Source organism: Balaenoptera borealis (assembly GCF_965194805.1).
Source record: "Balaenoptera borealis genome assembly, chromosome: 7".
Lineage (NCBI taxonomy): Eukaryota > Metazoa > Chordata > Mammalia > Artiodactyla > Balaenopteridae > Balaenoptera > Balaenoptera borealis.
The window spans coordinates 76174372-76189553 of record NC_138864.1 but is presented as its reverse complement, the minus strand read 5'-3'; the positions used below and the strand labels follow the sequence as shown (position 1 = coordinate 76189553).

Here is a 15182-nt window from a genome sequence, read left to right as displayed (position 1 = left end):
AATTTGTATTCCATAGACAATAATTTCCCTTTGTTTTCCTAGTCTAATGATTTCTTATTTGGTCTCAGTTATTTATTTAACAAACATTTTAAGTGCTTACCATAATCATAGCTAACATCCACTAAGCCTTAATATGCTGAGTATTATAACAAGCTCTTTACACTGAGTCTGTTTTAAAATTCTCACAACAGAATAAAATATATTATTCTTCCCAATTTACAGATAAGGGAAATGACTGAGGTTGAGAGGGTAGATGATTTGCCTAAGGAAACACAGCTAGTTTTTGAAAAATTCAATGACAAAACATCATAGTCTGCCCTCTTAACTACTGTGATATTTCCTTTGTGCCAGCTGCCTTAGTACCCTGACTGTGTGGAGAAGGAATGAGGAAGGGGGAGAAAAGAAAGTAGCTACAAGCTTAATAAGACATGAAACATGTCAGAGAATAACAGACAAGCTCACCTCTGCTATAGAAACAGGAATGAAAGCTAGTAAGTATGTCTACATATGCTGTGTAGAGACTTGCAAAATGCAGTGTGATTATGCACAAACCCTTGGGTCACTGGCCTCAGAGGAATCAAGGGACAAATTATATCCATTTGCAGATAGAACAGTGGCTGCTGTAAACAAAAATTGCAGTGTTCTGTAGTAACCATTTTCATAGGCCAAAACTGGATCAAAAACAGACCGAGATCTTCTCAACTTGGGCAGAAGCAGGCTAGAGAAGATAAAAGAGCAAGCTGGGGAAATGGACCCATTTGCAGGATTAGCTCTTTAGGAAACAGGATGGGAAGGGAGAGTCATGCTATCCAATTGTTAGTGACTTAAGAGACAAAGCCTTCTCTGATTTGATCAAGTCAGAAGTTGAAGTCCAAACCAAAGTCTGGATCATAGGCAAAGAGCCCAGAAAGCAGGTAATAGGGAAAAACAGGTTTGAGGTAGAAAGCTCATCACTGTAAGATCCTAGTTAGTATTGAGGATATAGAAAATAATTCATCACCCAGAAGACAGGGGTTCAGACAGTGTTAAAGTATCAGAGCTGCAAACAACAGAGCTGAAGTTCTAGGTAAGGCTTCAGCTACAGCAGACAACTGTAGTACCAGGCAGAGTCATGGAGGAAAAACCCCAGGCCAAGGCAGTGGGGCAGAGGGTGGTACAAGTTTGATTCCCAGGCGTCACGTAGCTATTCAAAGCTCACACTATTATATACGGGACAACAGATCTTTGGCAGTAGATGTATTCTATACTTACCATCTGGTAAAGCTGGAGCTCTTTGTATATACTCCTTGATTAAGGTAGAGATTAGTTAGGTCAGTCTGTGTACAGCAACTGAGAGGGTCTGGAAAAAGGCAAAAGTTGGCATTCTCCATTGAACAAAGGTGGTTCTGATCTCTATTTCTGGCATCAAAAAATAGTCTTCTGACTTGCAAAGTACTTGTCAGTCACTGATAAACTGCCTTAGCTGTTTTTCTTGCATAAGCCCATCAAAGGCAAATTTGTATTCATCCATATATTTTCTAGTAGGTTCTTTTCCCTCCTTCCATAACCATAGAAAATGTATTCTTGGTATATAGATCACTCACATCCTGAAGTATATCTAACATAGAATTTTTAAATACTCATTGTGTATTCTTAGTGAAGCCCGTGTGGCTTGGTCATATGGCTTTGTAGCAGTATATAAGCAATATCCATTTACAACACTTGATTAATGCTATTTGAAAAGATTCATTTAAATAATAAATTTTATTTTCCGTTTTCACACCTGTATTTTTATATTTGTTCACAAAATGTTGTTTTAATTCCTAAGAACTATTTCGAAGCTCTGTTCGTAAGAATCAAGAAAAAACACATAAGGGATTTTCGGCTTTTTGTTTTTCCTTAAAACATTGATAAACAAGTACCCGGATTATTACAATTCAATCCCACAAGTATTTACTTTGTGTACATACACTAGAGACACAGAGGTGGATAAGATGCTATAACTACTATCAAGAATCTCAGTCTATCCTGGGTGAAGGTAAAGAGACACACATTCACAAGTAACTACAATGCAAGTCCACAGTGATAAATGGTATAAAACAACTATAAACATTTCCTGTGGGAGCAAAAAGGAAAAAGTGATTGAGATTATGGATATTAAGAAAGATAAGCCTTGCAAAATATGTAACATTTGAGTTATACCTTAAGGTAGCTGTATCAAGAAGGCAGAGAAGGAAAACAAGAGAAGGGGTAAGGGAAAAGGCTATTTTTGGCAGAGGAAGGAAAGAATCAGAGACCGAAAATTGCATGTTTTATTCAAGGGCAGGAAATAGTATCCTGTGTCTGAAGTACAGCGGGTAAGACGAGGGAACGCTGTTGGAGATAGCAAATTCTGATTATGAAGGGCACTGAACACCATATTGGGGTTTAATTTCAATCCCTAGGAAATGGGAACCCCTAAAAACAGAACTCATAATGGAGACTCAGTTAAGAGAATATCATAGCAGATTTATAAATTTTGAAAACTCTTTGCTTAGATTCTGGAAAGTTTGCTTAATAAAGAAGCACTAGTGGTGGTAAGACAAGTTTGACTTTCAAAATCGATTATGTAAAAGATATTGTTATCTACACTAGGGCAATGGTAGAGGTCCATTTGCATATTGTTGAGACAGCACCCTCCAAGAGCCGAATGGTCTTCCTTTGACTCCATAATCAAATAGAGTAAAATGAAGATTCTACATTTTATACATTTAGAGAATGAATGGAGGGAGATATAATCAAACACATTAGGAGGGATAGTAAAGGGAAGAGGTGTCAGGAAACAATGAATTTTGTTGAACCTTTTGTCAGAGGTTTCTAATATGGGCTAGCCACATACCCTGTCTACATTTCGCAGAGTCCCCGGTAGTTAAATGAACCACGTAACTGAGCTCTATGCAAGAGAATATAACTGCAGTGATGTGTACCACTTCCAGACCTGGACAAAAAATTCCCCTGTGCATATTTCTTGTTTTATCTTCTCCTGCCACTGAATGCAAGTGACTATGCTGTCCTAGAGAAAGCAGATGGTGCCTCAGTTCATGGATGAGAGATACCTGAGAACTAGACATACTTTCCTTGAACTGTTAACTTGAGTGATCAATAAAGCTCTATTGTTTCTGAGACATTGTATTGGTTTTGAGACATTGGGGTCTATTTTATTCTGAAGCTTAGCTGAACTGAATACAAATGTGTTGAGTTTAAAATTTCTATAACACAATGTTTACAATGACCCACGAGAGATAAATAAGCAGGGTCCCAAGATTACACAGAGGAGAAGCACCTAACTCAGAATGAGAAGGCTGTGAAAGCTTCCCAGAAATTTACCTTAAGCTGAGACCAGGAGTTTGATGAGATAGAAAATTACTGGGAAAGGCACTCCTCAGAGTAAGAAAGAGTCATCTGGATATGAATATAAGATTGAAGGCCAGGCTTTTTGTGAATTTTGTTTATTGCCATTTGGATTCTGGAAGCAGAGTTAGCAATTAGTTGGTCTTGCTGAGATGTATTAGTTTTATTAAAAATTATTTTGTTAAAGGTACAACTCTAAGCAGGTTCTTTTGTCTGTTGGATCAAGGAGGTCTTTATTTAATATGTAGTCTTTAATGATGTGGCGAAACTTTAAGCAAGCTTTAATTCAGCTACCTATGCTCCCTAGACTAAGTCTTGAAGCAACTAAAGGTCCCTAGGCCAAAAAAAAAAAAAGTGGTTTCTTAGCATTACATTAAGGCAGCTGCAGAGACTGTCAACAGAGAACGGGGGTGGGGTGAGGGGGGTGGTAAAAGTATTTTGACAAACTGGTGCCAAAGGAAATTGGATTTTCCCTCATTTTGTCAGAGGAGGAACAGCACTTTCTAGTGAGTGTGAGAATCACAGCACAGACCAAATTCATCTTCTGTTACTTAAATGATTCTCCTTTGCATTTCATGTAAATTTTAAAATGAACTTGTTAATTTCCAAAAACGCAAAATAGGTAGACATTTTATTGGGATGACAGTAAAGCTATATATCAATTTATGTAGGACTGCCATCTTTATAGTACTGAATCATTCAATCAATAAACATCATAAATTTCTATATTTAGGCCTACTTTAATATTTTTTGTCAATGGTATGCCACTTTTTTTTTTTCGTATAGAGTAGTAGCACTTGTGGCAGTTTCGTAGTGGTGGCTGTTGAAAAATTAGATTTATTCCTAGAAGTTTGCTGGTTTATAAAATGGTAACATTTTCCCTACTTAGTTGAAAACTTTTTAAAATGTCATGTCTAGTCGTTTGTTGCTGATATATAGACATGCAATTGATTTTATATACTGATCTTATATCCAGTGATCATGCTAAATTTGCTTAAGTCATTTATTCATTCTTTTGGATTTTCTCTAATCACAGTCATGTCAACTATTAAAAATGACAAATCTGTCTCTAACTCTTCTTTTTCATGACTTACTTACAGCACTGGGTAAGACCTTTAATACAATGTTTAATAGAAATGTCATAAGCTAAGCTGACATCCTCTTATTCCTAATCTCAAGCAGAAAGTTTTTAGTATTTCACACTTAAAGTCTGCCACATATTTTTTATAGATACCATCTCTCAGATTAAGAAAATTACCTTATGGTCCTAGTTGTTTTTTCTACTACTGAGTGCCGAACTTTATCAAATACTATGTATACGTCTAGCAAATATGATCATATGATGTTCCTCCTTTAGTACCTTAATTTCCTTTGTAAATGTATACCTTTCCTTATATAAATTAGTAGTTTTTTCAATCAGATGTTACAGATTTTTAAATTAGATTCAAAACCCACAGAAACTCTGCATGGAAGATTTTAATCTGTTAGAAAATTCTGTTTCTAACTGTCTACATTTATAATTTTATAGACGATAAGATTTTTGATAAAAACATTTAAAATATCATTTTACAAAATGCTTTCTCCAAAGGATGTTTCTCTCACAAACAAACATTTTTTGCTCATTTTCAAAATGTTTGCTTTCCAGACTGACCAACTTAAATGCATTATCAAAGTTTTCTTGGTGTGTTAATAAGCATGTCATAAACTCCTAGTAAATACATATAAATAAATAAATAAATAAATAATTTCACTTTTGAGAATTTAAACTTCAGGTCCCCTTACACATTTTCAAAAGGATGTGTGTAAGTAAGTCACTGCAGTTGTATTTGTTAGAGCAAAAGGTTGGAGAAAAACTTATGTATTAGAATAGGCGACGTTAGGCTGAACAGACACCACAATTGTAATGGTTTAAAACAGTAAAGTTTTATTTATTTATTTATTTCATCCTGCATGCTCAGTGAGGGTCTTTACATGGATTCTGCTTAGAGAATTTATTCACCTACTAGAAGCTTATGGAACAGGAACTGTCCAGAAACATTGAGGGCTGCAGTGATGGAAAAGAAAATGTCAAAGTCTGCCCTATGCTATAAAAATGCTGGCCGAATCAATTCTATTTATTTATTTATTTATTTATTTTGGTAAAAGCAAGGCACATGGCCAGTTTTGGCCAAGGAGAGTAGTAATTTGAACATAATTCTCTTCTATGGTAGGAAATTGAATATTAGTGAACTAATAGGACTGACCACAGTCTTCAGATCAGCAAATCTTTGGTTCCCTCCCTCTCTCACTTACTTACTCACTCACCTCCTCCCAAGAGAAACTACCCAAACACCCCGTCCATTTACTGCTTTGATCTTCAAGCCCTAGGTCTCAGACAGTCATTCCAGGAGTTCACCACAGGCAGATGGACACCCTCTGCCAGACACAGAGTAGTGAAACAGGGACAGCATACCTACTATGAACACCTCTATTCAGATGGAGAAATATGGAGAAACATATAGCAGTTACTCACATTTAGCAAGGCCAATTCACGCTGGCCATATCCAGAAATGAGCTTTTTTACTGAAAGTGGAGAGTAAGCCTCTGATTTGTCTTCCTAACCTAAGAGTAATTCCCAGTCCACAGCTATCCATGGTCCTTGAGTCCACCCTCTGGGAGGTAATTCTTTTTCCACTATCTTCCTAGGCTACAACTGGAGAAGAAAACATGTGACAACATAACTTTTTAAGTGGTGAAAAGCTTTCTCAGCCCATTTTCTGCCCACAAAGAGTTAGAAGCACAACAGTCTACTTCAGTCCAGGTTAGTGTTTCTCTTGATAGTATAACTCTCTGAAATAATCTATTGACCTCTTACTTATTTGATTTCAGTCATCATGATGTACATACAAATAGCCACAGTCACAATTCTTCCCAGGACATGCCCCTCTATGTGTACTTAATTGCAGATACCTTGAGCTATCAGAGTTATATTTTAAAGAAAATCACATTCTTAGTCTTTTTTCACTAAACCATCTTTCCAACAAAAAAATGTATTGCCGGCCACTTCACCTGTTCAAATGTTTTAGCTCTTATTTTATGGTCCATATGTTTTATATGATCTTTGCTACAAGGCTGATTTCACAGGCTTTTTCTCTTAATTTTACCTTTTACAGTTAGAAATCAAGACACAATTTCCTCTTACAAACGTCAAGTCCTAACTTTCAGGACTGTCTTCTTCCTTTTCATTTTTCCTTTCAAACTGGCAATTTCTGCTCTGGGCTTATTTATTTCTTCTTCTTCAAGTACAGTTAACAGTAGACAACCCCCACTACTAGTATTCTGTTTCCCAACCTTTCCACCAAACAGTAAAGGATGTTACTGACTTGCAAGTTATTGCAGACTACAGTTTTATCACTGTTTCTCCAAAGCTTAATGTAGACCTCCATCCTTCCAACTTACTTACTTAAAAAATTTTTTCTTGCAATTTATCTCCTAACCAGGATGACGATGACACGTAGGTCTATGTTATGGTAGCACACTAATTCTGGTATCATTTTTCATAGTAGTAAGTGTGTTTCTCAATCACACAAGGTGTTTAATTAATTAGCACAGGTCCTAATTACTGTACTCCTTCTGGAGTACACATGGAAGGAGTACCTTTTTCCAGGGTGAAAAAGGAATTGTACTGGTTTTATTGGTTAAGAAGAAGGAGAGGGAAGGGTAAGAAAAGAGAGAACATGACAAAATATTCACTGTCCCTTAAAGTTTGTACCATGATAGAGAAGTGTGATCTCAAAGGTCGGGAAATGGCTATTGCTGAACACAGCCTACCACAAATGGGACTTGTAAATTAACTGTGGGAAATCCATATAAAGAATCTCAAACAGCTATTTTAAAAATAAGAATGATGATGTATGGTATGTAATGATATAGAAAGACCTCCAAGACTAGTGTTATTTAAAAGAAATTTAAGTTTTGACTTGTACGTGTAGTATGCTAAATTGTGTGTGAAAAGAGAGAGGGGGAGATAAAAATGCATTTTCTTATAGAAAGTCTGGAAGAATATGCAAGAGACTGGCTAGAGAAAGGAGGCTATTCACTCACTCTATACTACTTTTTATTCTCGCATTTTGAACCACATAAATGTACTTCCTCTTCAAAAGTTCTATTAAAAAGAGCTATATTTTCAAGGGACAAATTGTTATGCTTTTAAATTTAGAACAATCTGCTAGATAGCACATGACTGACAACTACATCACAGAAAAATGTCAACTCCTGTAAAACCCCTGGCTTGGTGAAAAGAACATGTTCAATTTAACTCTGCCAATTATTTTTACGTTCTTTTACCCTAATATCCAAAGTCTCAAAGCCATTACCCATGTCATTACGTGATAAAGATTTTACTATTTAAGGTCCTGTTTTTATAAAACTAACCACATTGATGATAGTATTTTGTTCACTTGGGTTTTCCATGTCTGTTTCTGAAATGTTTCTCTGACTGATGTAAGGACTGCATTCCAGGTATATAGTTATAGCTGGAAACTTACATTAAATTCTTTTTAAAATCACAGATAAAACAGTTCTAACATTGATAATGACATTTGCAAGTTTTTACCTTAAAATATTTTGTTATGGAAGAAAACATTTATTGTCAGTAACTTATTTTTTTTCACAGGATGCTAAAGTACCAGAAATGGTAAGTTTCTTTACTAAAAACAGTCTGTCAAACAATCTGAGACTAGTTTTGAAAATCTGTTTTTAAGCCACTGTATAGCAAACTTCCAAACTGAATACATTGTTTTAAATACACTGTTCTCAAATATATTCAATACACTTTTTTTATTTTAGGAATTTCTGTTTTCCAACACTAGATGCTGACCAAGGTATGTGACTAGTTAGGTGTTTGATGTTTTAACTTTTACTACTAAGGAGAAACTTCAGAATCACCTGACGAACACTTATCAAGTTTAGTGAAGACATTCTAAAGCACACATTTTTGTGCTGAATTTCAGATGTCCCAAATGAAATAAAGAGTAAAGTTTTTCCTTAGATCCTTGGGGCTGAACTTTTGAAAATTTCCCTAATCACGATGACTTCAGTTTCATCATTAATCATAGACTGATAAAGAATCTTCTTGACAATTTTGAAGTTTGCAACAGATTTCTTGTTACATTTATTACTTTAACCTCATCATCTACCCAAGAAAGAGAATATTCTCCAATTTATATGAATCACCTTGAGCTACATTAGGCATAGGAAAATCTCATCTATAGATTAAGGGAGGACATCATTGTTAACCTATATATGAAATCTAAAAGATTTTAATATTTTTTAAGTACAATTTGCCTCCCTCTCTAATAACTCTCTTAGTGTCTACTAATTCCACTGTCCCTGCACCCCCATATGGAGACTGTAAGTCCAATACCAGAGCTATGAGTATGATTAGGGAATCTATTATACTAGAAGGTCAGTTACATCTTGTAAGAAACTGAATTTACTGCAGCTTAAGTAATTGTTCAGAGTATCTGCCTAACCTGACTCTTCTATGAATCTGTCCAGTACCTTCAAACTCCATTCATTTACAAACATATTAGCTATATAAAGTTCTCGAACATATAAAGTATTGAATATAATAGCCAACCTTTCATTATCAACTAACAGTAGAATAGAGAAACTCCCATCACTAAAAATGTTTGAGTGAAACAAAACATTTTCATATAAAAACAAAAACTCACCTGAAAACCATGTCTGAGATTTCACTTGGAGTAAACTTCCCAGATAGTGAAATCAGGTCTCTTCTCACAGAGTGTGTTTCAACTATAGTTGACCCTTGAACAGTACGCGGGTTAGGGGTTGCCCGCCCTCTGTATCTGTGGTCCATATCTGCTGATGTGTAGCACTGTAGTAGTTACTACTGAAAAAAAGCTGCGTATAAGCAGAGCCACGTTGTTCAAGGGAAAAGTGGATATATTTTGCCAAAACACTAACCCCATCATATTATTTTGTTCAGCTTGCATTGAACTTTATAAAAATGTAACCATATTGTAGTTAATCTTCTACAAGCTTATATACATGTTTTTTACATACAGCTCTAGTTTATTTTCACTGCTTTAAATTATGTGATTGAGTGAATGTACTATAATTTATTAATAATCAACATTAATTTTGATAGCCATTTACTTTTCTCCACTTTTTTTCAATTACAGCAGTGCTAAGAACATTATTTTCCATATGCCCTAGTACATACCAGTGATTTTTTTTCTCTACAGGAAGCTGTAATTGCTACTATATACATACATTCAAGTTTACTAGCTTATTCTTGTTTTTCAGGACCCCCATCAGCATTTTATGACTTGGCATTACATTACATTGCCAAAACACTTGGTATTTTCAAACTTTTTGCTAACCTAGAGGGTTTGAAATAGGATCTCATAGATTGATGATATCTAATTAATTAATTGGTAAGATTTGGTATGCCAAAAGAAGTTAAAAGATATTATTTACTACTGGAAAAATTGGTGGGTGTTGTCAGAATAGTGTATTTAAAAAGTGAATTTTCCAAAATAAATAAATAGATTGATTTTTTTTTTTAAGTTTTTACTATTATGCACTTTCCTCTTTCTGTGACACAATTCAATGTTGCACTCAGGGTGCCTGTGCTACATGGTCTCATCTTACCTGAAACATTTTTTTCCTCCTCTCTTTAATAGCATTTGCTCAGGTTTCTCCCTCTCCTTGTATTGCACTTGCCTCTAGTGGTGCCAGCTCCCTCTTACTGGTGTTTCTAATAGGCAGTGAGCTGAGGAACAAAAAACCAATCTTCTTACTTTAAAATATGGATGGATGTAGATATTTGGCTCTGAGTTATTAGGCCTCCTCCTTCTAATAAAGTTTCTGGCTTTTTATCAGACAAGTTCTATGATGACTATTTTAGTTGCCTAGAGATCTGAAGTTGTTAGTGACTCAGCTCTGGATAAGTGCTTAAAAATTAATTAATGCATTTAAAAAAATGTTTTCATGTCTGATAAAACACAATTAATTATAATAGTATTCTTTTTTTTTAAGTTTTCCTTTTTTCTTCAAAACTATTATCTACTTTCACATTCTTGCTAAGGTATCAATGGTTTTTCTTTTGGCATTGGTAATATGCCTATTTTTATTTTTCTGAAAAGTACTTAATCAGACAAAAATTTTGTTTCATCTACTACACATGAAAGAGAAATTAAGAGTGAGTCACTGAAGTCTTAGTAGTAAAATAGCAGAGAATTGGCCAGAGCTCTAAATACAGATTTTTATCCTCATGCCACAGTCTTGCAACCCTAGCAAGTACTATATAGACTGTAGTGACAAAAGAAATAACTATCTACTTAGCAACTGCTCTCACAGCCAGATACATTAGTACCTGATTTCCCCCTGCCTAAGTTTATCAGTATATGTAAACATTTTTCAGAATCCTCAAAGAACTCTGCTCAGGGAATAGATTATGCATAAAACAAGCTGATGTATTAAATCAATGCATCAATTGCAAAATATCCAAAGGTAGTTATCTATGATGTTGCCTATTTCAGCTGTAAATTTTCTATAATAAGTTTTGAGTTCTACAAAGATTTATCCAACTTTAATTTCCAGGTCCACCTCTCATGGTAAATATTAAAAGCAACAAAATTTAATGTTACAGTAAGAAACGTAACTAAAAATAAGTTATGCTATGTAAAAAACAATATGATGCATCACATCCTCACTTGGCTTATAATAATCCCCAATCATGTCAGTCAAAACATAAATGCTTTAATTTCCCCCAGGAATGTGAAGGAAAACTTCTTAGGGGATTATGAAACTAAATAAAGCTTTTCTTAAGCATGATGAATAATAAGTAATATATTTTAAGTGCACATTAATACAATAACTTATTTTTCCAGTATCTTTTAAAAATCTCTTTTGGGGAAATGAAAATTCATCTACTTCCACAGGTGGTAAGTTATGAGAGGATTTTCAATCTGGATGAGTCTAATATTTATAGAAAAGAGATGTTTTATATAAGCATTTCTTTCTCTGCTTCCACAAGAGTATAACATTTCCTGAAGTGTGGAATTCAAAATTGGAAAATAAACTCTCATAAGCCAAGTGATTCCTTTACTTATATTTCGGGTTTAAAAGGTAAAAGCACTGTTTTAGCCCCAAAAGATTGCTTTTTCTCATATTCTTCTCGGGCATATTATTGTAATTTGAAAAGAGATTCTGAAAATAGAGGCAATAAAACTGTTTCTGCTTGCATGCTGTGAAATCTCCCCACAAGGTTTTAAATTGAACTTGCTCAACAGGCAGAGAGAACCGCCTTCTTTCTTCAAAGACATAAGAGGATTTGTTCAGTAAAAGGACTAACAGCATCCTCTCTGAAAGGGACACGTTGAGTGCGCCTGTGATTGCCGCTCCCATCAACCCTCCTCCCATCAATCATCAGAACACACCAAAATGTGATGCACGGGAGTCAGTTAAAAAACAAGCTAACCTAAGTGCCTGCAAAAAGACATCTTAAAAAGATGATTTGATTTGTACACTTTGTGGTCTGAAAGTCCAAAAGGACCAGTGCTTAGGATATCAATAGCTTGCTCCGTCTGCTACAGGTAAAACTGGAAATAAATTCCATTCTCCTTGATATAGCAAGGTGTAAGACTTGCTTAGACTTTGACTCTAGGTTGGGGGGAGGGGGGAGGTAAAATAAGGATAGGGTAATATTCTATTATTCATGTTTTCTATAATAATAATGAATTCTTTTCAGTCAGTTCTTCAATAAAAGCAAAAGTGATTTTAACTGGAAATACATATTATGAAGTTCTAATGAGTTTCGAATCATAAGCCTTTCATATATTTGGTAAGCACTCTGTAAAAATACAGTACCATTTTTAGACTTTTGGGTGTGGGGATAACTGAAAAAATCAATTAGTTCGAACTGAGTATTTGTTCCAGACTGAATGTTTGTGCCTCCCTAAGATTCATATGTTGAAATCTAATTCCCATTATGATGTTATTTGTAGGTGGTCTTATAAGAAGAGGTCAGAGATATAGATCAATCTCTTTCAGCCACATGAAAACGAAAACACAAGGTGAACTCAACAGTCTGCAACTATGAAGAGGACCCTTGCTAGAACCTGGCCATGTGGACAACATGATCTGAGTTCCAGTCTCAGAACTTTAAGAAGTAATTTCTGTTTATAAGACCCCCCCCAGTCTACGGTATTTTATTAAACCAGCCAAAACTAACTAAGACACCATTTGACCCTCTCCAGACACTTCTCGCTTGGCCTCTGCAAGGTAAAAAGGTGGTTGTGAACACATGAGGGGAGAAAGGTACACTGAAGAATTTAGATAAATGATTGATTAGACAGGAAAATCTGAATGTGAGGTGCCTCTAAAAGGGATGAGAAGTGGCATCACAATGGGATGCTTTGAACTACTCCAGAATATAAAACTAACCCTCAGGAAAGTGTTTCGAGTAGATAAAAACCAATTTAAAAAAAAAAAAAGGAAGACATTCTTAGACCCCACAGGTTGCTTCAGTCTTCAGTAGAGAAAAGCACGTAGAGCTCTGACTTGACCAACACAAGTGATGATGTTGGACCATTCTGCAGCTCAGCCTGGTTCTCCCCATCCTCATGCCTCTCAAACCGAGACAGCCTTGTCAATGCTAATATTGTGCACTGCTGGCTTCCCACTCTGGAGCTTTCCTACTGTCTCTGATGATGAGACATGCAGAACCCTCTTCACACACAAGGTACCGGCAGACAGAGATCTGCTAGCCAGCCATGGTTGCTGTATTATATGGAATCTGGCTTCCCTGATGGCTGTTTGGAAGGGCCAGATGACATCACATGAAAATGTTAATGCCCTTTAGGATGAATTTTAACCAGTAACGGATGGGAAACAGAAAGAAACCAGATAAACGCCTTTCTCTTCTTCTCCCCTAGCAGATACATCACCCTTGTTTCCAGTAAAACTGTCAGCTCTGCAATGCACCACTTTCTCTGCCCTGCTTGCCTTTTATCCTCACATTTGTTTCTATAATATTGCACCCCACACACTCATTGAATAAAATTAGTATGTATGTCTTACCTCATGCTCTTCTTCTAGGAAACCTGAATAATTGAAAAGGGGGTTGTTAGGAAATGGCTGTTTTTTGCAGCTATTTCTCTTAACTATGTACGAATGAAAGAAAGGAAGTTACAAAATAGAACAAGGAAGCAACTATGCAAACAGGAAAAGAAAGAAAACGAACAATAAAAACACTCCACTCAGTCATAAAACTCAACAGTTGAGGCAAGAATAAATATATTAGCTAAGTTGCTTTACTTTGGACCACAGCTTGGTAGCATAACTTGGCAAACTTTAATGTGAATTCACTAAGATTTTTTTATAAAGGTGGTCCAGTTTTCTAGGACTTTTGTGTATTGTATACATTTTGAGAGTCACTAACTAACTAACTCTCAAGTAAATAAGATCTGGAGATGACTTCCACTATGTTGCATGAACTTGAGAAAATTAATGAGACAACAAACTTTAAAAGAAGTAATTGAAAGAATTATCTGAATTCTTTCAGATAACACTGCACAATGATGTAACAATATTGGTTGGGGTTATATGGGTGTGGTGATTTTAAAAGCTATTGCTAACTTCTTCAAATTTAAGATTGGCACTGTATACCCATGATATGCTTACAAGCAAACCAGGATGTCTGTCTAGATTGCTTCTTAGCTACACCCAAGTAGCCATGTATAAGGATTTTAGCTTTTCTTTCCTTTTCACTTTTGATACAAAGTCCCTGCTAGGAGGCTTAGATGCAGACTCATATTTTCTATGCAAAAATCTATGCTAACTTTTGCCTGGAAATGCCAAAGTTGAAAATAACGAGGAATAGTTTCTTAAAAGGTTGGGTAAAGTCACACTCACACAGAGTCAGCTGATTCCCATGAGGCAAGTAAAGCCATTTAGGCAGAGGATAAGAAGAACTTCTTAAGAAAACACAAACTGCCTTATGCAAATGCAAGGCCATCCTTCACGATTGCTTTGCAAGTTGAAATGTACCTCTGAGACTTCATTCCAGCTTTGCTGTAGGCCAGTGACTAAGATATCCACAGAATAAAGAAAAAAGCAATGTAATCATTGTTTAGTTGGAAGACATCTGACACAGTGCTGTAACTGAGCACACCCAAATGGTCCATGGGAAGAAGTAGCCACACAATAGCTAGACATCATCTGCTCCTCTCACTATGGAGCTGTGGCAGAAGTACAACAAAAATTGAAAAATATAAAAGGTGCAGTATGGAAGTCACTAATATTATCAGAAGTAGGGGGTGACAGCAAACCTCATTCACATTACTAAAATAGAAAACCTGAAGGAAACCATAAACAACACGAAAAGACAACCCTCAGAATGGGAGAAAATATTTGCAAATGAAGCAACTGACAAAGGATTAATCTCCAAAATTTACAAGCAGCTCATGCAGCTCAATATCAAAAAAAACAAAAACAACCCAATCCAAAAATGGGCAGAAGACCTAAATAGATATTTCTCCAAAGAAGATATACAGATTGCCAACAAACACATGGAAAGATGCTCAACATCACTAATCATTAGAGAAATGCAAATCAAAACTACAATAAGATATCATCTCACACTGGTCAGAATGGCCGTCATCAAAAAAATCTACAAACAATAAATGCTGGAGAGGGTGTGGAGAAAAGGGAACCCTCTTGCACTGTTGGTGGGAATGTATATTGGTACAGTCACTATGGAGAACAGTATGGAGGTTCCTTAAAAAACTAAAAATAGAACTACC

At 35.6% G+C, this 15182-nt stretch overlaps 1 protein-coding gene across 4 annotated transcripts in view; it reads right to left on the bottom strand.

Moving 5' to 3' along the window:
• Positions 1–15182, bottom strand: part of LOC309631749 (uncharacterized protein) — a 673620-nt gene that overhangs the window by 14282 nt on the left and 644156 nt on the right. For all 4 annotated transcript variants that reach the window (XR_014246462.1, XR_014246467.1, XR_014246468.1 and 1 more), the window contains one exon: positions 1252–1339. Coding sequence is in view for 1 of the 4 variants with exons in the window: in XM_082398658.1 (XP_082254784.1) it covers positions 1252–1339 (88 nt within the window). In the remaining 3 variants the exon portion in view is untranslated. The remainder of the gene's footprint in view (positions 1–1251; positions 1340–15182) is intronic.